This window comes from Salvelinus sp. IW2-2015, linkage group LG13, assembly GCF_002910315.2.
Source record: "Salvelinus sp. IW2-2015 linkage group LG13, ASM291031v2, whole genome shotgun sequence".
Taxonomy (NCBI): domain Eukaryota; kingdom Metazoa; phylum Chordata; class Actinopteri; order Salmoniformes; family Salmonidae; genus Salvelinus; species Salvelinus sp. IW2-2015.
Genome location: NC_036853.1, coordinates 8,783,236 through 8,808,848, shown reverse-complemented (window position 1 = coordinate 8,808,848; position 25,613 = coordinate 8,783,236). Strand labels below are relative to the sequence as shown.

The window sequence follows — 25,613 nt, the reverse complement described above, 5'->3', positions numbered from 1 at the left end:
GGACAAACTAGTTAAACTAGTAATATCATCAACCATGTGTAGTTAACTAGTGATTATGTTAAGATTGATTGTTTTTTATAAGATAAGTTTAATGCTAGCTAGCAACTTACCTTGGCTTCTTGCTGCACTCGCGTAACAGGTGGTCAGCCTGCCACGCAGGCATCCAAAAATGCAGATTACCGATTGTTATGAAAACTTGAAATTGGCCCTAATTAATCTGTCGACCTCTAGTGTGGACCATGATAATTCCTTATTGATGTGGACACCAAGGAACTTGAAGCTCTCGACCCACTCCACTACAGCCCCGTCGATGTGGATGGGGGCATGCTCGTCCCTCCGTTTCCTGTAGTCCACAATCAGCTCCTTTGTCTTACTGACAGTGAGGTAGAGGTTGTTGTTCTAGCACCACACTCCGAGGTCACTGACCTCCTCCTTATAGGCTGTCTCATCATCGTCAGTGATCAGGCCTACCACCGTCTTATCGTCAGCAAACTTATTGATCATGGGTGAACGGACCCCTGAGGGGCCCCCGTGTTGAGGGTCAGCATGGAGRATGTCTTGTTGCCTACCCACATCACCTGGGGGCGGCCTATCAGGAAGTCCAGGACCGAGTTGCAGAGGGAAGTGTTCAGTCCCAGGGTCCTGAGCTTAGTGATGAGCTTGGAGGGCACTATGGTTTTGAACACTGAGCTGTAGTCAATGAACAGCATTCTCACATAGGTGGGAGAGGGCAGTGTGGAGTGCAATAGAGATTGCGTCATCTGTGGATCTGTTGGTGCGGTATGCGAATTGGAGTGGATCCAGGGTGTCTGGGATGATGTTGTTGATTGAGCCATGACCAGCCTTTCAAAGCATTTCATGGCTACAGATGTGAGTGCTACGGGGCGATCTTGGTTTTCTCTGCGTTCTTGGGCACAGGGACTTTGGTGGTCTGTTTGAAGCATGTAGGTATTACAGACTGGGTCAGAGAGAGGCTGAAAATGTCAGTGAAGACACTTGCCAGCTGGACAGCGCATGCTCTGAGTATGCGTCCTGGTAATCCGTCTATCCCTGCGGCCTTGTGAATGTTAACCAATTTAAAGGTCTTACTCACACAGTCGTCCGGAACAGCTAGTGCCCTCATGCATGGTTCAGCGTTGCTTGTCTCGAAGCCAGAATATAAAGCATTTAGCTCGTCTGGCAGGCTCGCATCACTTGCCAGCTCGCTTCTGGATTTCCATTTTAATCCGTGATAGTTTGCAAGCCATGCCACATCTAACGAGCATCAGAGCCGACGTAGTAGGATTCGATCTTAGTCCTGTATTGACGCTTTGCCTGTTTTTGGAGGTTGTAGCGGGATTTCTTATAAGCATCCATATTAGTGACCCTTCTCTTGATAGCAGCAGCTCTTGCCTTTAGCTCAGAGTTTTGTTGGCTATAGTTGCACAGGTGACATGCTGGTAAAAATTTGGTAAAACCTATTTCAGTTTCCTTGCGTTAAAATCACAGGCCACAAGAAGGATGAGGATTTTCTTGTTTGCTTATGGCCCTATACAGCTCGTGGAGTGTGGTCTTAGTGCCAGCATCGGTTTGTGGTGGTAAATAGACAGCTACAAAAATATATATATAAAAACTCTCTTGGTAAATAGTATGGTCTGCAGCTTATCATGAGGTATTCTAATTTAAGCAAGCAAAAACTCAAGACTTCCTTAACATTAGAGATCATGCACCAGCTGTTTTTAACACATTCAATCCCCGCTTCGTCTTAACCGAGGCTGCCGTCCTGCTGTCCGGTTTAGACGATGCATGGAAAAACCAGCTAGATGTGTATTATCCATGTCCTTGTTCAGCCACGACTCCGAGAAACATCGAATATTACAGTTCTTCAGGTCCCGTTGATAGGATTGTCTCGAACGGAGCTTGTCCARTTTGTTCTCTAGTGACTGTACGTTCGTCAATAGAACGGAGGGTAGAGGCGGATTATTGGCTCGCCAACGTAGTCTTGTCAGGATGCTGGCTCATATGCCTCTTGTGAGCCGTCGCTTATAATTTTGAGTCTTGGGGATTGGGGCCTGGCCCGGAGTAAGCAGAACGTCCAGAGCTGCCAACTCGTTGAAATTTAAAGTATTATCAAAATCAAGGTTAGTGATCGCTGTTCTGATGTCCAAAAACAAATAAAATAGCTATCCACTGCAGCGCCATCTAAAGGCTGTTTGTGTTGAATTCAAGCCAAGCCCATAATCCTCACACACCCACTCACTTCTGAGCTTGTTATGGTAACATGAGATTATATTAAGCAGCCTACTCTGGTTGTCAACAGACACTTTCAAGACAATAAGACGTTCTGAGGTGCCTCTGTCAAATATTACAGTTGTAATATAAAACCAGCTAAACCATAGGCCAATGCAGGCTGTGTCATGATATCTAGATCAGTTGTTATTACCATTTAGCTCACACTGATGACTGTATAACGATTGGGTAGGCTATATGAAAGCAATCTACTAATATGGGGGAATCCTCTGTTTTGGTATATGCAGTGGACAGAATAGCTAAGATATCTCTCACAGGGAGAATGGTTTATTTGAGTTTGATAAGGCAACATCATATTGATGATAAGGTCCCAGTGTGTGATATGCTCTACCTGAAGGTTCTCCTCAGGTAGGACACAGTGAAGGAGTAGTACTGATTGAATGGAGGCTAATTGAATGTGGATTGTGGAAGTGCACCACCAGTGGAATAAGCACCAGGAGTGTTTTAGGTAGGGCTATGGGTATTCATGTGTAGAGTCCAGAAGAGGATCCCCTTCGTCTACACTGGGCTTGAAGTTGAGTTGATTTAGACATGCTTATTTTGAGCATTTTAACAGGGGTTCTTCAGCTTATATATATTTATACTCAGTATTAATGATGGTTAACTGTGGGTAAGTAGACTAACCCATTTTGGTTGCTGATTATAAGGATCCACAGATTACTGCCAAATCCACAAAACAAGGATGACCCATATTTGGTAGAACCAGCGGCTAGCCTATCCATTTAATCCACATTAAGGCCTAATGATTAGGACTGGCACTGGCACCATGTTCTCCTCAGGATTTGGTGGTGGATTTTGAAAAATGTTTTGATGTAGGATAGTTGCTGCTTAGTAAGATCAGACAGGCTTCTGGTCCTGTAAAACTACTGGAGTGATGAGATGCAAGGTTCATCATACATGGGTAAATAAGATGTTGTACTGGAGGGTTAACCTACATTCAATCAGTTTGCTTCTCATAACATATCTGAGCTGCAGTCCAGGTCCAGCCAGGGCCGGGCAGCCAGGCCATCGAGGGAAGATGGAGGCATTAGGGCATGTAAATCTGTGTTCACATTCACTCACAGAGGATGCCAGTGATGGTGAAGACTCAAAGAAACAGCTCTCTCCTGCCCTCTGCTGGTGGTTAAAGGTGAAGCGGAGAGAGAGAAAAGAGGTGTTATTGTGTTCATGTAGTTGACCATCTTTTCTATTCATCCTCCTCTCTGGCCCCATATCTGATCATGAGAGTTTCTGATATTCTGAGAAGAGCTGCAAATAGAGTAAGCCTAAGGCTTGTGTGTGAGAGAAATAACAAGAGATGTTGTGCCTCATACATTGTGTGATCACAACCAAGGCGTCTGCCAACTGCCCAGGCATCGAGATGGCAGTGTTGTGCTATGTGTTTGCCTATATGACCGTATGTATCTGACCTAGTCAATGGGTTAGTGTAAAACTCTCCCATCCACTAAAGTGTGTGTGTGTGTGTGTGTTCACGTGCACGTGTCTGTTCTTGTTGATTTCAGGATTATCCAGCAGCTCTAAGCCTACCTGCCAATAATACAATTGGTGGGTGTGTCTCTCTCTCCTCTATTTGTCAAATCAAATCAAAGTTTATTGGTTGCGTACACAGATTTGCAGTTGTTATTGCAGGTGCAGCGAAAAGCTTGTGTTTCTAGCTCCAACAGTGCAGTATACCTAGTAATAAAAAAGTAAAAGTAAATAATAAACAAATATAATCCAGAAAAATAAGGAAATGACACACAATAATCACATTAGACAATCATTATGTATTATCAATGATATAGCAATTATACTGTACACAAATATAAATGCAACATGCAACAATTTAAATGATTTTACTGAGTTACAGTTCATATAATGAAATCAGTCCATTGAATAAATTCATTACACCCTAATCTATGGATTTCACTTGACTGGGCAGGGCTGCAGCCATGGGTGGGCCTGGCTAGGCATAGGCCCACCCACTTGGCAGCCAGGCCAACCCACTGAGGAGCCAGGCCCAGCCAATCAGAATTMGTTTTTCCCTACAAAAGGGCTTTATTACAGACATAAATACTCCTCAGCACCCCCCCACCTCCCCTCAGACGATCCCACATGTGAAGAAGCCGGATGTGGAGGTCCTGGGCTTGCGTGGTTACAAGTGGTTTGTGGTTGTGAGGCCAGTTGGACGTACTGCTTTATTCTCTAAAACGACATTCGTTGGAGGCAATTTATGGTAGAGAAATTAACATTCAATTCAACAGATATTTCTGCAGTCAGCGTGCCAATTCCACACTCCCTTTAAACTTGAGATGTCTGTGGCATTGTGTTGTGTCACAATCTGTACATTTTAAAAGTGGCCATTTATTGTCCCCAGCACAAGGTGCACCTGTGTAATGATCAAGCTGTTTAATCATCTTCTTGATATGCCACACCTGTCAGGTGGATGGATTATCTTGGCAAAGGAGAAATGCTCACTAACAGGAATATACACACATTTGTGCACAGAATTTGAGAGAAATACGTTTTTTSTGCGTATGGAATATTTCTGGAATTTGTTATTTCAGCTCATGAAACATGGGAACAACACTTTACATGTTGCGTTTATATTTTGGTTCAGTGTAGTTAGTATTGATATTACTTAGGCTAATTGTAGTGACAGGAATTCTAACCGTTACTGTGAGATTGGACCCTCACCAGGCGGGGGGAGGAGATTTATTTGTCTCGTTATCTATCTGCCCCAGCCAATGTGCTAAAATGTGTGGGTGTGTGAGTGGCCTGGGGTGGCAGGTAGCCTAGCGGTTAGAGTGTTGGGCCAGTAATCAAAAGGTTGCTGGTTTGAATCCCTGAGTGTGCCCTCGAGCAAGGCACTTAACCATAATTGCCCCGGTAAGGGACTCTGTGTGTGTGTGTGTGTACAACCACACAGACAGTTCAGACTGTAAACACTTTCTCTATCCTGTCACCTGAGATACCATTGTAAACACACTAATCTCTATCCAATCAGGGGTGCTGGCTGAGCCTGAACACATACACACACACACACACACACACACACACACACCCTCACATGGTGAGATGAGCTGTCCCAAACACCCTTCCATCCAGGATGAGACAGGGAAGACTGTAGACAGCAGTTACTAGCTATCCAGTGTAACATCTGAGTCAAATAAGAATAATACATTTGCTTTCATTGATTATCAGAACATTTCTTTGTCACACTTTTCTTACCTCAAATCAAATACGTTTTTTATTGGTCACTTACACATATTTAGCAGATGTTATTTTCGGGTGTAGCGAAATGCTTGTGTTCCAAGCTCCAACAGTGCAGTAATATCTAACAATACACACAAATCTAAAAGTAAAATAATGGAATTAAGAAATATATAAGTATTAGGACGAGCAATGTCGGAGTGGAATTGACTAGAACACAATAGAATTCAGTATATACATATGAAATGAGTAAAATGGTATGTAAACATTATTCAAATGACCAGTGTTCCATTATTAAAGTGACCAGTGATTCCATGTTTATGTACATAGGGCATGGTGCATGGTTAAGTAACCTTGTGGTAGCCAGCTAGTGACTAAGTTCAGGGCAGGGTACTGGGTGGAGGACGGCTAGTGATGGCTGTTTAACAGTCTGATGGCCTTGAGATAGAAGCTGTTTTTCAGTCTCTCGGTCYCAGCTTTGATGCACCTGTACTGACCTAACTTTCTGAAATGATAGTGAGGTGAAAAGGCTGTGGCTCAGGTGGTTGATGTCCTTAATGATCTTTTTGCCATGCCTGTGACACCGGGTGCTGTAGGTGGAGGGCAGGCAGTGTGCCCCCAGTGATGCGTTGGGCTGACCGCACCACCCTCTGGAAAGCCAGTTTCGCATCATTTCATTGTGTTAGTATTTAATAAAGGTACATTGGTCACAGCTGGTTATATGAATATGACAAATGGAAAGCTTGCATTCTTCCTTAAGCTCAAGGTATTACTGTTAGTTGTAACACATATCTCTCATTGTTGTGTACTGTGCACCATGCAGCTTTTAGCAGTGATGTTTAATCATGCTTTACTAATACATTATGAAAGTATTAAACAGAGTTGTCAGAATTAGTCTGTTTCCCTACCCCATGACTGTTTTATTTCTTCCTAATGCCTTGGTTTGCTGTTTCAATGGTTTATATTTGGTCAAAATAATATTGTGTTCAATTTGAGGTGCAGGGAAAGTGCAGTTCTCTCAGTGAACACCAGAGGGCTCTATGACACCATCCAGTTTGATCCAGTTCTGCTGTTGTTGGTGAATAGAGGCTTTGTGTAGACCAAAACAAACATATGAATTGAATGCTGCTGTTGTTGTTGTTGTTGTTGTGCATAGTGTGCACGAGAACCATGATACCTAGTGAAATCTTAGTAGGTCATAGCTGCTGTGTCTTATATCAAGCCATTACATGTGACATATCAATGGGTGAAACTGTGAAGGTGAAGTGGATATCTGAAAGTGCATGTGTTAATGGCATTGCGTTTCAGCCATTTTGTGTCTGAGCAGAGCCCTCCGTTCGAGACAATCCTGAGCAGAGCCCCTAATAATGTGCCAGATATAATGGCTGTGGTTTAATGAAGCTGCAGCTGCCTGACAAGAGGTCAGAGTGAAGGGTGGGAGAGGGCAAAGGTCATCAGTCTTCATCCATCAATTAAACACATACCACTTAATTATCTAATGAAGCTGCATACTGCCCCCGTCCCACCACCTGCTGGCTGGCTGGCTGGCTGTCTGTCTGTGCGTACGCAGTATGTTCTCTAGTGTAATGAGTCACAGTAAGCAGATAGAGTGCCAGCTGCTTACTTGTCCTATCTCTGGGGAAACAAGGTGCACTCAACAGTGTTCAACAACCAGGAAGTGTGTGGGTGTGTGCATGTGCGCGCGCAAATGTGAAAGGCATGTTTTGACCTGTGTGTATAATGTCATATTGTATGTTAGAAGTACATGGATCCTAAGGAGGCACGTCTATATGGAGTTCTGTAAGGATGACTGAACTCGGCCCGCTCTAGGCCAGACCTGGGGCCATCAGTCTATCAATCAATCTGCCTACTCCTGCTAACCCACACCAGGCGTCAGGTAGTAGTAGGACACATAGGGTCAATCACAGATAGGCTTGTAGGGCTTAGGGAATGAAGTCAATTATAGGGAGCCAGATCTTCTCAAGTTCTCTTTAAAAGGACAAGTTGTTGTTGTTTGTGTGTTGTTGGACAAAGCCTCTTGTGTGTTGTTGGACACACACACAAAGACACACACTGGAGGTGTGTGTGTGTGTGTAGTGTGTGTGTGTGTGTGTAGTGCGTGTGTATGTAGTGCGTAGTGTGCGCGTGTGTACTTGCAAGCAGGCAGGCTTTGGTTGTGTGTCTACTTGGGATTTGGACCCTTTTCCTCTCCATCCCTCCTTCTCCCCCTCTGTCTCTCTCTGTCTCTATGTGTCCTTATCTGCCTTCTCTGTCTCTCTCTGTCTCTGCCTAGCTCTCTCTATCGCTCTCTCTCTGTCGCTCTCTCTGTCTCTCTCTGTGTCTCTCTCTCTCTCTGCCATGATCTGCCTTCTCTGTCTCTACCTAGCTCTCTCTATCGCTCTCTCTCTCTGTCGCTCTCTCTGTCTCTCTCTGTGTCTCTCTCTCTCTGCCATGATCTGCCTTCTCTCTCTCTGTCTCTACCTAGCTCTCTCTATCGCTCTCTCTCTCTGTCGCTCTCTCTGTCTCTCTCTCTCTGTCATAATCTGCCTTCTCTCTCTCTGTCTCACACTGTCTCTCACTGTCTCTCTGTCTCTGTCGCTCTCTCTCCTTTCCTCAGTACCACCAGGCATTGAGAGAAGTAGGCCACTAAAATACTGGCTCCCAAAATATCACTGCTAGTGAGACCCTCTACTCTCTCTCTCTTACAGCCAGGAGACAGGACCTCTCATCCTCTTTTTTTCCTATCCTCCTTTTTCTCGCCACAGCTCCACCTAGAGCTTCAATCCCTCTGAAAGACATGGGCTAACATGCAGAAAGGACATCCTAGACCTGTGAGAGCGAGTGTGAGAGCGAGTGTGAGAGCGAGTGTGAGAGCGAGTGTGAGAGCGAGTGTGAGAGCGAGTGTGAGAGCGAGTGTATGAGCTTGCAACAGGTGTAGACTAACAGTGAAATTCTTACTTATGGACCCTTCCCAACAATACAGAGAKAAAGAAATARTAGAAAAATAATAACAGGAGAATTAAATACACAATGAGTAACAGTAACAAGATATTCTAAACTAAGTGTTTTGATCATTTTCAAATGTAGTAACATGTCAATGTAGAATAAATTACCCTTTACATGATACCATAGAAGCAGTGTTCTGATGGTAATGGGGATACCTTGGCAAACATGTCAGAGTGGTCATAAAATCAAACAAAAGTTTATTGGTCCTGTGAAAATCCATAAAAATCATTAAAAAGTTATATAGGATGAGCCATGACTAGAATACAGTATATACATATCAAGTGGGTGAAACCGTAGTGGTGACTGTTTAACAGTCTGATGACCTGGATATAGAAGCTGTTTCTCAGTCTCTTGGTTCCAGCTTTGATGCACCTGTACTGTCTCCGCCTTCTGGATGGTAGCAGGGTGAACCGGCAGTAGCTCGGGTGGATGATGTCCTTGATGATCTTTTTGGCCTTCCTGTGAAATCGGGTGCTGTAGATGTCCTGGAGGGCAGGCAGTGTGCCTCCGGTGATGCATTGGGCTGAACGCACCACACTCTGGAGAACCCTGCGGTTGCGACCTGCAATTGTTGTACCAGGCGGTAATACAGCCTGACAGGATGCTCTCAAGGGTGCATCTGTAGACATTTGTTAGGGTCCTAGGGGCCAAGCTGGATTTCTTCAGCCACCTGAGGCGCTGCAGGAAATTGAAGCTCGATGTGGATGGGGGTGTGCTGTCTCCTGTAGTCCACGATCAGCTCCTTCATTTTGTTGACATTGAGAGAGAGGTTATTTTCCTGGCACCACTCCGCCAGTGTGCCCACCTCCTCCCTGTAGGCTGTCTCGTCGTTGTTGATAATCAGGCCTACCACTGTTGTGTCGTCAGCAAACTTGATGATTGAGTTGGAGACGTGCATGGCCATGCAGTCATGGGTGAATAGGGAGTACAGGAGGGGGCTGAGCACGCACCCCTGTGGGGCCCACGTGTTGAGGATCAGTGTGGCGCAAATGTTGTTGCCTACCTTCATCACTTGGGGTAGGCCCGTCACTGAGCTTAGTGATGAGCTTGACCACACACCATACCTTCCTGTGTAGTGTCCTGAATACAACAGTAGTTCCCTGATCCTGGTACAGAATATACAGGGTTTCTTCCTCCATATCGACTGATACCGTTTAATTCAATCATTAAAAAAGACAATACAAGTAAAAGTTGCGTATTAAAAATGTTATTCCGAGTGCCAGTTCTCTCTCCATTTAGAGACATCAGTATCAAGCCTGTGTGTCAGTCTGGACTTCAACACATCATCAAATTTTATTTGTCACATACACATGTTTAGCAGATGTTATTGCGGGTGTAGAGAAATGCTTGTGTGTCTCCATGTGCTGCCTCAATGTTTCTGTGAACACATACTGTACACACACAGTCACTGTTCTATTACCAATGGCAGTTAGGGATAGGTGATATCTGACACACACACATACAGTGGGGCAAAAAAGTCACATTGTAGGATTTGTAATGAATTTATTTGCAAATTATGGTGGAAAATAAGTATTTGGTCAATAACAAAAGTTTATCTCAATACTTTGTTATATACCCTTTGTTGGCAATGACAGAGGTCAAATGTTTTCTGTAAGTCTTCACAAGGTTTTCACACACTGTTGCTGGTATTTTGGCCCATTCTTCCATGCAGATCTCCTCTAGAGCAGTGGATGTTTTGGGGCTGTTGCTGGGACACGGACTTTTCAACTCCCTCCAAAGATTTTTCTATGGGGTTGAGATCTGGAGACTGGCTAGGCCACTCCAGGACCTTGAAATGCTTCTTAGCGAAGCCACTCCTTCGTTGCCGGGCGGTGTGTTTGGGATTTCATGTCATGCTGAAAGACCCAGCCACGTTTCATCTTCAATGCCCTTGCTGATGGAAGGAGGTTTTCACTCAAAATCTCACGATACATGGCCCCATTCATTCTTTCCTTTACACGGATCAGTCGTCCTGGTCCTTTGCAGAAAATCAGCCCCAAAGCATGAGGTTTCCACCCCCATGCTTCACAGTAGGTATGGTGTTCTTTGGATGCAACTCAGCATTCTTTGTCCTCCAAACACGACGAGTTGAGTTTTTACCAAAAAGTTCTATTTTGGTTTCATCTGACCATATGACATTTCTCCCATCTTCTTCTGATCATCCAAATGCTCTCTAGCAAACTTCAGACGGGCGCTGGACATGTACTGGCTTAAGCAGGGGGACACGTCTGGCACTGCAGGATTGAGTCCCTGGCGGCGTAGTGTGTTACTGATGGTAGGCTTTGTTACTTTGGTCCCAGCTCTCTGCAGGTTCATTCACTAGGTCCCCCCATGTGGTTCTGGATTTTGCTCACCGTTCTTGTGATCATTTTGACCCCACGGGGTGAGATTCTTGCGTGGAGCCCCAGATCGTGTGGGGAGAGATTATCAGTGGTCTTTGTATGTCTTCCTATTTCCTAATATTGCTCCCACAGTTGATTCTTCAAACCAAGCTGCTTACCTATTGCAGATTCAGTCTTCCCAGCCTGGTGCAGGTCTACAATTTTGTTTTTGATGTCCTTTGACAGCTCTTTGGTCTTGGCCATAGTGGAGTTTTGGAGGTGTGACTGTTGAGGTTGTGGACAGGTGTCTTTTATACTTGATAACAAGTTCAAACAGGTGCCATTAATACAGGTAACGAGTAGAGGACAGAGGAGCCTCTTAAGAAGAAGTTACAGGTCTGTGAGAGCGCGAAATCTTGCTGTGTTTGTAGGTGACCAAATACTTATGTTCCACCATAATTTGCAAATAAATTCATAAAAAATTCTACAATGTGATTTTTGGATTTTTCCCCTCATTTTGTCTGTCATAGTTGAAGGTGTCTCCTATGATGAAAATTACAGGCTCTTCTCATCTTTTTAAGTGGGGAGAACTTGCACAATTGGTGGCTGACTAAATACTTTTTTGCCCCACTTGTATACTATGCTGAAGTTTGACCAAGTCAGACTAAATGTATCTAATTGTTGTTCTCCACCTCTACACAACGTTGGTGAGCAGGCAAGAGGTGAGACTGTGGTGAGGCCTATGCCAAGACCCCATCAAAGTATAGCAGCATAGAAACAGCTCCTGGCCCCTCATCAAAGGATACAGTCAAAGACAGACAGACAGACAGACAGACAGACAGACAGACAGACAGACAGACAGACAGACAGACAGACAGACAGCACTGATTACATTATAAATGGTGGTTATGATTAGCCTGGTGGAACCAACCTGATCACTGCTTTCACCTTTCTATTTCACTTCAGATATCATCAAATGTGAAGTGACATACAATGGTGAACACAGCGATCAGGCTGGTTCCACCAGGCTAGGTTATGCCCTAGACAGTATATGCATCTAAGAAGTAAAAAATAAGCAACAAATAATGTCAGTTTACATAAATTATGTTTCACAATTGGGTTATCAAATGTATCAATGAAGATGGTTACCTTCTGCATTTGTACAGATTATGAGCCTGTGAAAGCTCTTGCCGCTGACAAGTGAACGTTTCTGTCCGGATACTTTCCCACATGTGGCTTTCCAACATTCATAGGAATGCTCACAGCGAGGGCATGTCTGCATGATAATGATGAGGGCCCCCTTGCTGGTCTTCTCTATTCTGCATGTTCAGCTGCAAACTGGACATCTCTCAAACAACTGCAGCAGGCAATCTTATGAGGTGATGTTGGGAGGGGCTGTGACGGTGATATAATTGCATTTTGTTCTAAAGAAAGGACAACGCTTTTCGCTAATACACTACCCAATCAAAATGACTACTAGCTGTATCTGCTTGGCTGGGGAATTAGTCCACTATTTTATCAAGCTGGGTATTTTTTTAATACAACTTTTCACTCTTCACATTACACACATTACCTGTAGTTGTTGATGAAGCTGTCTGTGTCATCAGTGCAGTAAGGAAGACTCGGCCAACAATGGAGGACCTGTCACAAGGGTACACTTTTATTCTGAGGTATTGCCTGACAAGCTGTGAAAATAGCAAGTGAATTAAATTATTTTTGGAGGTCGCTAAACCATTGCAATCACATTGCTGGACATGTTATGATACCCACCTTTGCTCCTTCTGGTAGGTCCCAGCATCCCTTCATGACCAAGGGATCAGTCTGGTACCCAACTGTGCACTTTGTTTAACAGAAAAACAGGGTCAATGAGTGTCATCATCCCTCAATTATAAACAGCTTGAGAAATAACGTAATCTTGTATGGAAGCAAATTATATGCTTTACAGATGTAGACTGACTGGCTCCAGATTAGATTAGATTCCGGCCGGTGACACCGTTACACTATGCAACCAACTGTGACATGTTTTGCTATGGCCATGTTTTTTTTTTAGGTTGTTTCTGCTAGTTAGTACACTTTTGTAGTCAGACATGAGTTAGCTAGTACCACCATAGCTGCATCCAATATTTATTTGTGCCCCAGACATGGGTTGCACCTCGGAGGCTAATGTGACTGTTTCATGTAAATTCCCCTAATTTAGAGGGGAAATACGATGACGTTGCTAAAGTAGGCAAATAATTAGTAGGAAAAACTTGGCCATTATGATATTGTCCAGTTTACTTTAGAGAGATGGCAAGGTTGCCATTACTGTTGCAAGCTAGCAAAGTTGGTCAAAAATAGCTAGCAATGTTAATGTTMGCGAGCTAAAATACGGTGGTCCCCTCAATCTTAGTTAGCTGGATAAAATTATACTGCATCTAAAGTCAATCTGGCTACATCACAATCATGCCAAAAGTTTTCCTACGTATAATTTGCCATCTTTTGAAATGTTATCGTGTTTCCAAGTCAAATCCGAGTTGTATTGCTAGGTAAGTAGGTAGCTAGGTAGGTATGTAGCTAGCTAGCTAACAACAGCTATGCTACCGATGATAGTGATAATAATTATCAAAATATAGCTACATATACAGATACATAACCAGCAGTCAATGGCAGGGATCATCAACTAGATTCAGCCACGGATGGTCGGGGGGGATGGAACATAATTACAAATCATTTGTAGACTGCAAATTGACCGCAAGGAGCCCAAACAGATATAATATTTGACTAAAACATAATTTAAACCTTGCTTACATTTGTATACAAGCACATGTCTCTCTATTATGCGTGGGAGTCAGCCGCTTATGATGAGGGAGGGCGATTTAGTTTTTCTTCATGACCATGGCCTTATTTTTATTACAGCATGTTGGATGACTGTCATTCATTTTCCATTCACCCAGTTCAATGTAACGTCAATAGGTTTAGACTACTACATGAAACTCAAATTTTCCCTATACCCATCATGAGGTTGCTACAACCTAGCCTATAAATGAAAGTTTACAATGTAGGTGCACACAGGTTGAGAGAAGAATTGAGATGATAGACAGTAACACATGGACAGACAGTGACCCCTTGTACGCTCTTGCCTGCATCTAGCTTATATAGGGTGTGAACATTAGTCCACAGTTTCAAGAGAGTTTCTATTGGACAAATTTGGGTATTTTTATCACTGTTTTGTTTGCTTCCGTGTAAGAAACATTTTTCGGCAGAATTGGTGGAATGAATATACCCCTGATCACTCATAAACACAGTACACTTTCATAGCAGCCATGTTGTATTCCATCTCACCGCTATGCACTCTCCTCTTCTCAGCTTTTCCCTTCGTTTGTGGACTTCAATGAACAACACATCAGCTGTCTGTGACCAGGCGAAAAAACCTTTCTAAGCCAAACCAGGTTAGATAAAGGTGAAATAAAATGTAAAATAAATGTCATAATCGCTACACACAGCCTACATCGTTGTCCCCATATTAGCTAAAGTAACATCCTAGTCAACATAGATAATAGAACTAATGTGTTAGTAAACCCGCTACAATCATGCAGTAAGATTACAGTTAATAGTTAGTAAGCAGTTACACCAGCGGGCCCCAGTGGCAATAAATTAATAAAACCAAAAGCCTACCTTGACTTGGAAGAGTTACAGTGTTGTGTCGGATAGTCATAGCCAGCTAGCTAACATAGCATCGCTCTGTTTGAGCTGGGTGTTTGAGTAACTAAACTAGCCAGCTGCATTTGGTAGCTAAGTAAGTGAACATTTTTTGGCAATCTCTCTCTTGCTTCTCCTTCATTTTTTAAGAAATTAATTTGTGAAAATTCTTCAACTATTGTCTTTCTCTCTCTTTTGAGTCAACTACTCACCACGTGTTATGCACTGCAGTGCTAGCATTCTCTGATCCTTTGATTGGGTGCAAGAGCTCTGATAGGTTGGAGGATGTCCACCAGAAGTTGTCATAGTTACTGTGTAAGTCTCAGGATGGGGATGAGAACCAAAAGCCTCATAGGTTTTGTATTGAAGTCAATGTACCAAGAGGAGGACGGAAGCTAGCTGTCCTCCGGCTACAGCATGGTGCAACCCTACAGAGTGCTGTTGAGGCTACTGTAGACCTTCATTGCATAACAGTGTGTTTTAATCAAATATTTAGTGACTTGAATATATTTAGTATGGTTTTATCTAAAAAGGATAACATTTATAATTTGTATGAAATTCACTGAGGAGGATGGTCCTCCCCTTCTTCCTCTGAGGAGCCTACAGAATTGAAACATTTAAATCACTTGGAGTGGATTTACTGGTGTTTTTACAGTCATTATGTCCAACAATGAAAATATATATACAGTTGAAGTTGGAAATTTACATACATCTTAGCCAAATACATTTAAACAAAATTTTTCCACAATTCCTGACATTTAATCCAAGGAAAAATTCCCTGTGATAGGTCAGTTAGGATCACCACTTTATTTTAAGAATGTGAAATGTCAGAATAATAGTAGAGAGTATGATTTATTTAAGCTTTATTTCTTTCATCACATTMCCAGTAGGTCAGAAGTTGACACACTTAATTAGTATTTGCTATCATTGCCTACAAATTGTTTAACTTGGGTCAAACGTTTCGGGTAGCCTTCCACAAGCTTCCCACAATAAGTTGGATGAATTTTGGCCCATTCCTCCTGACAGAGCTGGTGAAACTGAGTCAGGTTTGTGATGGCCACTCCAATACCTTGACTTTGTTGTCCTTAAGCCATTTTGCCACAACTTTGGAAGTATGCTTGGTGTCATTGTCCATTTGGAAGACCCATTTGCGAACAAGCTTTAACTTCCTGACTGATGTCCTGAGATGTTACTTCAATTTATCCACATAATTTTCTTTCCTCATGATGCCATCTATTTTGTGAAGTGCACCAGTCCCTCCTGCAGCAAAGCACCCCCACAACATGATGTCACCCCCGTGCTTCACGGTTGGGATGGTGTTCTTCGACTTGCAAGCCTCCCCCTGTTTCCTCCAAACATAACGATGGTCATTATGGCCAAACAGTTCTATTTTTGTTTCATCAGACCATTCATCAGAGGACATTTCTCAAAAAAATATGATCTTTGTCCCCATGTGCAGTTGCAAACCGTAGTCTGGCTTTTTTATGGCGGTTTTGGAGCAGTGGCTTCTTCCTTGCTGAGCAGGTTTTCAGGTTATGTCAATACAGGACTCGTTTTACTGTGGATATAGATACTTTTGTACCTGTTTCCTCCAGCATCTTCACATGGTCCATTGCTGTTGTTCTGGGATTGATTTGCACTTTTCGCACCGAAGTACGTTCATCTCTAGGAGATAGAACGCGTCTCCTTCCTGAGTGGCATGACGGCTGTGTGGTCCCATGGTGTTTATACTTGCGTGCTATTGTTTGTACAGATGAAGGTGGTACCTTCAGGCTTTTGGAAATTGCTCCCAAGGATGAACCAGACTTGTGGAGGTCTACAATTTTTTTCTGATGTCTTGGCTGATTTCTTCTGGTTTTCCCAATATGTCAAGCAAAGAGGCACTAAGTTTGAAGATAGGCCTTGAAATACATCCACAGGTACACCTCCGATTGACTCTAATGATGTCAATTATCATATCAGAAGCTTCTAAAGCCATGACATCATTTTGTGGAATTTTCCAAGCTGTTTAAAACTTCTTACGGCTGAGATCCCGTTAACGGGATCGATATGACAACAGCCAGTGAAAGTGCAGGGCGCCAAATTCAAAACAACAAATCTCATAATTAAGATTCCTCAGACATGGAAGTATTTTACACAATTTTAAAGATAAACTTGTTGTTAATCCCACGACAGTGTCCGATTTCAAAAATACTTTACGACGAAAGCACACCAAACGATTATGTTAGGTCTGCACCTAGTCACAGAAAAACCCAGCCATTTTTCCAGCCAAAGAGGGGAGTCACAAAAAGCAGAAATAGAGATAAAATGATTGACTAATCGTTGATGATCTTCATCTGATGACACTCATAGAAGTTCATGTTACACAATACATGTATGTATTGTTTGATAAAGTTCATATTTATATCCAAAAATCTTAGTTTACATTGGCGCGTTATGTTCAGTAATGTTTTGCCTCCAAAACATCCGGTGATTTTGCAGAAAGCCACATCAATTTACAGAAATACTCATAATAAACATTGATAAAAGATACAAGTATTAAACATGGAACTTTAGATAAACTTCTCCTTAATGCAACCGCTGTGTCAGATTTCAAAAAAACTTTACGGAAAAAGCACACCATGTGTGCACACCATCTGAGTACAGCGCTAAGAGCCCAAATAACCAATAAAGATATCTGCCATGTTTTGGAGTCAACAGAAGTCAGAAATAGCATTGTAAATATTCACTTACCTTTGATGATCTTCATCAGAATGCACTCCCAGGAATCCCAGTTCCACAATAAATGTTTGTTTTGTTCGATATAGTCCATCATTTATGTCCAAATACCTTCATTTTGTTTGCGCGTTCAGTCCAGTAATCCAAATTCATGACGCTCAGGTCAGACRAAAAGTCAAACAATTCCATTACAGTTCGTAGAAACATGTCAAACAATGTATAGAATCAATCTTTAGGATGTTTTTAACATAAATCTTAAATAATGTCAACCGGAGAATTCCTTTGTCTTCAGAAATGCAATGGAAAGCAGGTCGCTCTCACGTGAGCGCGCATGTTCAGCTCATGCCAGACACCTGACTCAAAGAGCTCTCCTTCCCTCATTCTTCACAGTAGAAGCATCAAACAAGGTTCTAAAGACTGTTGACATCTAGGAGCCTTAGGAAGTGCAATATGACCAATATCCCACTGTATATTGGATAGGCAAACTTACAAATCTCAGATTTCCCACTTCCTGGTTGGATTTTTTCTCAGGTTTTTGCCTKCCATATGAGTTCTGTTATACTCACAGACATCATTCTAACAGTTTTAGAAACTTCAGAGTGTTTTCTATCAAAATCTACTAATATTATGCATATCTTAGGCTCTGAGCCTGAGTAGCAGGCAGTTTACTCTGGGCACCTTTTCATCCAAGCTACTCAATACTGCCACCCAGCCATAAGAAGTTAAATGCACTGTCAACTTAGTGTATTTAAACTTCTGACCCACTGGAATTGTGATACAGTGAATTATAAGTGAAATAATCTGTCCAACCGGCCTCACAACCGCAGACCACGTGTAACCGCGCCAGCCCAGGGCCTCCTGCGGGATCGTCTGAGACCAGCCACCCGGACAGCTGATGAAACTGAGGACTATTCTTGTCTGTAATAAAGCCCTCTTGTTGAAAAAACTCATTCTGATTGGCTGGGCCTGGCTACCAAGTGGGTGGGGTGGGCCTGCTATCCCAGGCCCACCCATGGCTGCGCCCCTGCCCAGTCATGTGAAATCCATGGATTAAGGCCTATTTAATTTATTTCAATTGACTGATTTCCTTATATGAWCTGTAAAATTGTGGTAATTGTTTCATGTTGTGTTTATATTTTTGGTCAGTATATAATTGTTTTTTCTTTGCTCTAAAAACTTGGGGGGCCAAATAAATCCACAGGCCACCAGTTGGGGAACCCTGATCTATGGTCTAGTATCCGGTATACTCACCACCACTGGGGACCAATGCCCTCCAACCACCTGCTCTGTATGATGGAGGTCCTTCAGCATGGCATGCAAACCATAGTTGTTGGCTGTGCATCCTGCTGGAAGCCAACATTCAAAATATTCAACCCTWGCTGGAAGAGTACATTGCATGGGTTTTTTCAGTTTCAAACAGCCGTGATCCTTTGAATGCGTTGGTTGGGGGCGATGAAACAACAGAGGTCCATTCAATGAAGGGAAGCGAAGTAGACGGAGGGGCGATTTGCACGTGGAGCTTGGCAAAAGGGGGGATGACTTGTTGACATAAATGTAATTCAAACCCAACCTTCACATTTACTCCAAACCCAATCTTAATTTACTCCAAACCCAACCTTCATTTACTCGTTAGAGTAATTTTCACACTAGAATAAATGTTTCTCACTCCTATTGATGCCACATAGGCCGTTGTCAAAGGGATTCGTTGTTTAAGGGCAGTCACTCTTTAAAATGGGTGACAGGTCTTTAGTCTGTTCTTTTCCTCCTTTATGGAAATATGTGCCATCAGCTGTGTGTAGTGGAGGGGGGTCCTAGGCTCTATTAGTAATGCAATGAGATGATCAGCTATGAGGCTGCATAGTGACTTAGAGTAGTGTTTACCTCCCTGTTGGCCCACAGCCACAGAGAATGAGGACAATTGAATGGGTCACTCATGTTTGCTTAATTGTAATCCTTTTTCAGTGTGTTGTGTTATACATGTGTTATATGCTGTGAGTGGCACTATAGATGTGTGTGTGTGTGTGTGTGTGTGTGTTTCCGATTCTTATCTGAGCATGTTAAATCTCACACTCTTAGAGGCAGATATGCATGTCCTCAGATATGGATTGCATGTGGATTTCCCCATGTAAATTATCATACCACCACACAACACTAGTCTCATTCATACAGAGCTTTTGTTCATGTGCTAATGCTAGAACTATACCCTGTTTCACCCAAAGATGTGTAAATATACTAGATGACTGACAGGGGGCGCTGTGTTGAAGCCCCAAGCCTCCATCTTGGCAATCTCCCACCGTTGTAAAAATGATTTGGGAAACTATAGAAATGCATTTATTAATATCTATATTTGTTTTTGCCACGTTTATTCTATTACAGACACCTTCACCACTTGGGAAAATAAAAAAGTATATTACGTTAGCAAAAAATATTTAAAAGAGTATATATTTTTTAAAGTTCTGATGTTACTGTCTCCACTACAACAACAAAAAATACTTAAATACATGTAATTTTGTCCTTGAAGAATTTAATTGAAATACTGTAGAATTCCATTCATTCCTATGGAGGACTGCTTCTTCTGGGGAGTGCCAATATGGCTGACCAGTGGCTTCAAAGCCTCTCATTGGCCAATGCATAGCATTAGCAATCCAGGGTTGTTTCATCATCGGTTTCACCCAGGGCTAATATCTACTGGAAAGCCTTTTACTTTCTCTGTAGCCTATGTTTCGTGAACTTTAAAGTACATACGGAATGGTTTTGCCTGACCCAAATGTTTTTGTAAAGCTTGAATACATTCGGCATGGAATGCATACAGCAGCGTGTGTGAGTTTGTGTGTGCCGTGGGTATGTGTTTGTACAGACAGTACAGACTCTTACCTGCTCATGCAATTCCATTGTGTGCAAACGGAGGGTGGCTAGTCAGTAACCGTAACCTCAGAATACCCACACACACACACCACACACACACACACACACACACACACACACACACACACACACACACACACACACACACACACACACACACACACACACACACACACACACAGCTACCTGGACTATTTGCATAGACCCCCTTTTCTTACACTGCTGCTACTTGCTGTTTATTATCTGTGCAAGTAATTTTACCCCTACCTACATGTAGTGTACATATTACCCAATTACCTCGACTAACCTGTACGCCCCCACATTGACTCAGTACCGGTACCCCCTGTATGTAGCCTCGTTATTGTTATTTATTTGTGTTACCTTTTTTACTTAACTCTTATTTTATTAAAACTGAATTGTTGGTTAAAGGCTCTAAGTTAGCATTTCACGGTAAGGTCTACATCTGTTATATTCGGCGCATGAGAGAGCGAGAGAGCACGGGGAGGACAGTAGAGCGACGGGGAGGGCAGTAGAGCGAGCGGGGGAGGCAGTAGAGCGACGGGGGAGGGCAGTAAGCGACGGGGAGGCAGTAGAGCGGACGGGGAGGCAGATAGAGCGACGGGGGAGGGCAGTAGAGCGACGGGGGAGGGCAGTAGAGAGAGACCCCCGTCATGACACCCTCTGGCTACCTCTCTATGTGCTGTTCTCTCATGCAGAAATATACCCGTCTGCTGGGAGAGAGAGGGAATGTAGAGAGAAAAGATAATTACAACCATACACATTACAACCATAGAGGCAGAAAAGACATCGGAAAATGGATTGAGAGACAACGAGAGAAARGAGGAGGGGGGAGAAGAGGAGGATGGCAGATAGAGGGGGAGTCAGATCTGTGTGGCGTTGCCCCGAGATACAGGATGTCGTAATAAGGCAAAGGGGATGGAGGGAAGGAGGGAGGTCCGGACCACGCAGGGAGAGGGGTAGGAGAGACCTCAAGGAGAAGTGGTTTGGTTTCCCATTGGTCCCAGCCCTCCCACCCCCCTCTCTCTGTCAGGCAGTGGTTTGTTCCAGTTCGCTCTGGGCTCTGTTGTTGTGCAGAGCTGCAGAAGGCCTGCTAGAGCCAGCTACTGCACTGCTGCTGTTTTGGAAAGAGAGAGAGAGAGAGAGAGAAAGGGAGAGAGAGTGAAAAGGAAGAGGAGGACAGACAAAGCGGATTGAGACTGTGGGAGCTTGTGTGTTCATTTCATCACCATTTAAGAACCAACCAAGGAGGACAGAGAACAGGAGGAAAGAGAGTCAAAAAACTACTCTGAAAAAGCGAAAGTGAAATAGAGGGTGAAGGAGGTAAAGGAAGGGAGGAAGCTGGGTCTGAGGAAAGGCGTCTGACATTGCTTGTCTCGCTTCACACGCAGGAAGATTTCTGCTCAGCCAGCCCACAGCTGCTTTTTCCCCCTTACTACTCTTGGAGCGTTGTCCTCCATCCTTTCTTCTCCTCTGAGCAAGAGGAGGAGAGCTAGAAGGAGAAAGAGAGGAGGAGGAGGGGAGGCAGCCCCCCCTCCCCCTTACACAGACACACGGCACAGAACGAAGGGAGAGAGAGAGAGAAGCAGAGAAAAGAGAGCCTGTTCCTTGCCGTCTCTCTGTCGTCCCTCGGCGAGCGAGCGGCTAACAGGCACCGCTCATGTCCATGAACTCAGAGAAATCCTCGTCCCCCGAAAGGTAACATGTCCTCCCCTGCCCCCCTGTCTCTCCGTCCGTCTATCTCTATGCCATGCATTTTGTCTGGCTGACTGTCATTCTGTCTTCTGCTACAGAATTCCCCCATATCCTTCCCTCCCTCCCCACCCACCCTCCTTCTTTCTCTCTCTATCCATCTGTCTCTCCGTCTATCCTTATCTCTGTCCATCTCTAGCCGGTTGTCGTCTGCTATTGTTTGTAGAGGGTGCAGTGTGCTGACACGGTGAGGAAAAAGGCGCAGTGGTCAATTGTTGCATGCTGATGTAGCTTTTCATACAGGCAGTGGAAAAACAACAACACCTGATCAAACCATCTCTGTCTGTCTGTGTGTCTGTCTGTATGATGATGATGCTGCTCCTGCTAAGGCTATGAGGGACTCACACAGCATATCTGTCAACATGTCAACATTAGCACAGCCACTAGCATATCTCAGCAGGACAAAACAATCACACTTCAAATGACAAACACATCACCAGCAGCACATCTCAAAACACATGAAAGACAACAACCGAACATCAGACCTCATACAACCATCCCCCCAAAAATTGAATAAAATGTTGTTGTTCGCGTACACATATTTTGCAGATGTTATTCCAGGTGCAGCGAAATGCTTATGTCTCTAACACCAACAGTGCAGTAATACCTTACAATACCTTACAATACACACAAATTAAACAAATGTAAATTAAGAAATATCAGAACAAGCAATGTCAGATTCTGGAATGTAAATGTGTGTGTGTGTGTGTGTGTGTGTGTGCGCGTGCATGCGTGTGCGTGCGTGTGTGTGTGCGTGTGTGTGTATGTGTGTATATGTACAGTTGAAGTCGGAAGGTTACATACACTTAGGTTGGAGTCATTAAACTTGTTTTTCAATCACTCCACAAATTTCTTGTTAACAAACAATGGTTTTGGCAAGTCGGTTAGGACATCTACTTTGTGCATGACACAAGTAATATTTCCAACAATTGTTTACAGACAGATTATTTCACTTATAATTCACTGTATCACAATTCCAGTGGGTCAGAAGTTTACATACACTAAGTTGACTGTGCTTTGAAACAGCTTGGAAAATTCCAGAAAATGATGTTATGGATTTAGAAGCTTCTGTTAGGCTAAATGAGAACATTTGAGTCAAGTGGAGGTGTACCTGTGAATGTAGTTCAAGGCCTACCTTCAAACTCAGTGCCTCTTTACTTGACATATTGGGAAAACCAGAGGAAATCAGCCAAGACTTCAGACAAAAAATAGTAGACCTCCACAAGTCTGGTTCATCCTTGGGAGCAATTTCCAAAAGCCTGAAGGTACCACCTTCATCTGTACAAACAATAGTACGCAAGTATAAACACCATGGGACCACGCAGTCGCTCAGGAAGGAGACGCGTTCTGTCTCATTTTAAAAGGGTAATTGATCATTATAAAACCCTTTTGCAATTATGTTAGCACAGTTGAAAACTGTTGTGCTGATTTAAAGAAGCAATAAAACTGGCCTTCTTTAGACTAGTTGAGTGTCTGGAGCATCAGCATTTGTGGGTTCGATTACAGGCTCAAAATGGCTAGAAACAAAGAACTTTCTTCTGAAACTCGTCAGTCTATTCTTGTTCTGAGAAATGACGGCGATTCCATGCGAGAAATTGCCAAGAAACTGAAGATCTCGTTCAATGCTGTGTACTACTCCCACAGAACAGCGCAAACTGTCTCTAACCAGAATAGAAAGAGKAGTGGGAGGCCCCGGTGCACAACTGAGCAAGAGGACAAGTACATTAGAGTGTCTAGTTTGAGAAACAGATGCCTCAAGTCCTCAACTGGCAGCTTCATTAAATAGTACCCGCAAAACACCAGTCTCAACGTCAACAGGGAAGAGGYGACTCCGGGACGCTGGCCTTCTAGGCAGAGTTGCAAAGAATTTATATTTTATATATTTTATATTCTTCAAAGTAGCCACCCTTTGCCTTGATGACAGCTTTGCACACGTTTGGCATTCTCTAGACCAGCTACACCTGGAATGATTTTCCAACAGTCGTGAAGGTGTTCCCACATATGCTGAGCTCTTGTTGGATGCTTTTCCTTCACTCTGCTCTCCTACTTACCCTAAACCATCTCAATTGTGTTGAGGTTGGGTGATTGTGGAGGCCAGGTCATCTGATGCAGCACTCCATCACTCTCCTTCTTGGTCAACTTGCCCTTACACAGCCTGGAGGTGTGTTGGGTCATTGTCCTGTTGAAAAACAAATGATAGTCCCACTAAGAGCACACCAGATGAGATGGCGTATTGCCGCAGAATGCCTTCTGTATCCATTATGGTATGAGGTCGGTGGGTTTGCAGAGCCTTCCCCAAACCATAGCCCTAACCATAACCACTTGGAATTAATGCCGAAACTGTTAACATCATGAGTTGTTTCTGTTTTTTAAACCCTGTAACAGTGCAGAACTAACTCTGATACCATGAGGAATTAATGCGTCAAAAATAGACATTCATCCATAATACGTCGAATTTCGAAGAAGAACTATGGGCTCTTGTTGCAGTATAAGAAGGCATCCAGAATGTGTATGTTAATGTCATAACAAAGCCGGCTTATATTATGCCTAATGCATTATCAGTGATATACAATGCAATATGAGTATCTATGCCAACAGACGGTATACAAGTGTATTAATGCTAACATGTGAGCAGGTTTATATGGGCTAATGTATTTGTGTAAGAGGGCAGATTATTTGAAGTGTATCAGCAATAGGCCTATTCATCATTATATTTTATTTCATCTCATCTGAGAGCTTTATCTGGATATCTGTGCCAAATCACTATATTGGGCCTGTGTTTGGGGTATCATTGCTTTATTTTTAAAGTACCATCTGGGCCAGAGGAACACACACACACACACACACACACACACACACACACACACACACACACACACACACACTGCTGAGTTAGATTGAGCTAAACTGTGATAGCCATCAGTCAGTTGAGCTGACTAGCTGAGACGCTAGCAGCGGGAGCAGCCTATCTACTTCTGTGTGAATTAGGATGGGGGATAGCTAGAGGGGAAGGATAGAGGGAGGGATGGAAGAAGTGGGGTAGGAGGAGAGCTGTGAGCGTAATGATGCTCTGCCTCTGACACTTTTTTTTAAAGCAGCAGGCAGGCAGATTTTGACGACGGCTGTTGTGTAAGATGGTACTAGAGGCATGGCAGGGGAAAGGAGGTAAAACTGGTTCTTGATCAGATATCTTTCTTTCATCCCTAATGGTTGATGATTATTGTGACCAGGTAATCTGACCCTAGATCTGTGGTTAGGGAGAACTACTAAGGACTGTACCTCGAGCCATGGCAGGGATGTATGCAGCTGGGAAGGGAGGGATTGGGGGAGGTTTGGGAGGGGTGTGCGTTTTGACATCTGAGGGTTTCAGTATGTGTTTGTTGTTTGGTTGCAGTCTTTGTTCTATAACAGAATGTAAATGTAATGTACTGTTTTATTAGTCGACAGCTGAGCTGGGGTGTCGGTGGCATGATGTTCTACATGGATGGGGTCGGGTGTTTGTGTCTGGACTGCAGTGCTTAGTTTGAGAGAAAGTGGCAAGAGAAACGGAGACAGAGAGAGAAAGCTAAAGAGACAGAGAGAGAGAAAGCTAAAGAGACAGAGGAGACAGAGAGTGAGAGAAAGCTAAAGAGACAGAGAAGGAGACGGAGAGAAGGAGACGGAGAGAAGGAGACGGAGAGAAGGAGACGGAGAGAAGGAGACGGAGAGACGGAGACAGAGAGAAAGCTAAGGAGACGGAGAGAAGGAGAGAGAGAGAAGGAGACAGAGAGAAAG

The 25,613-nt window shown here is 43.4% G+C and overlaps 1 protein-coding gene across 3 annotated transcripts in view; it reads left to right on the top strand.

The window, feature by feature from the left end:
• LOC111972073 (SRSF protein kinase 2-like) overlaps nucleotides 1–25,613 on the top strand; it is a 91,168-nt gene that overhangs the window by 11,994 nt on the left and 53,561 nt on the right. Inside the window, exon 1 of one of the 3 annotated variants that reach the window (XM_023998914.2) lies at nucleotides 21,155–21,785. The exons of the other annotated variants lie outside the window; for them this stretch is intronic. Within the exon in view, the coding sequence (XP_023854682.1) occupies nucleotides 21,748–21,785 (38 nt within the window). The 5' untranslated portion in view covers nucleotides 21,155–21,747. Of the gene's footprint in view, nucleotides 1–21,154; nucleotides 21,786–25,613 lie in introns of those variants that run through there. 3 annotated transcript variants of the gene reach the window in all.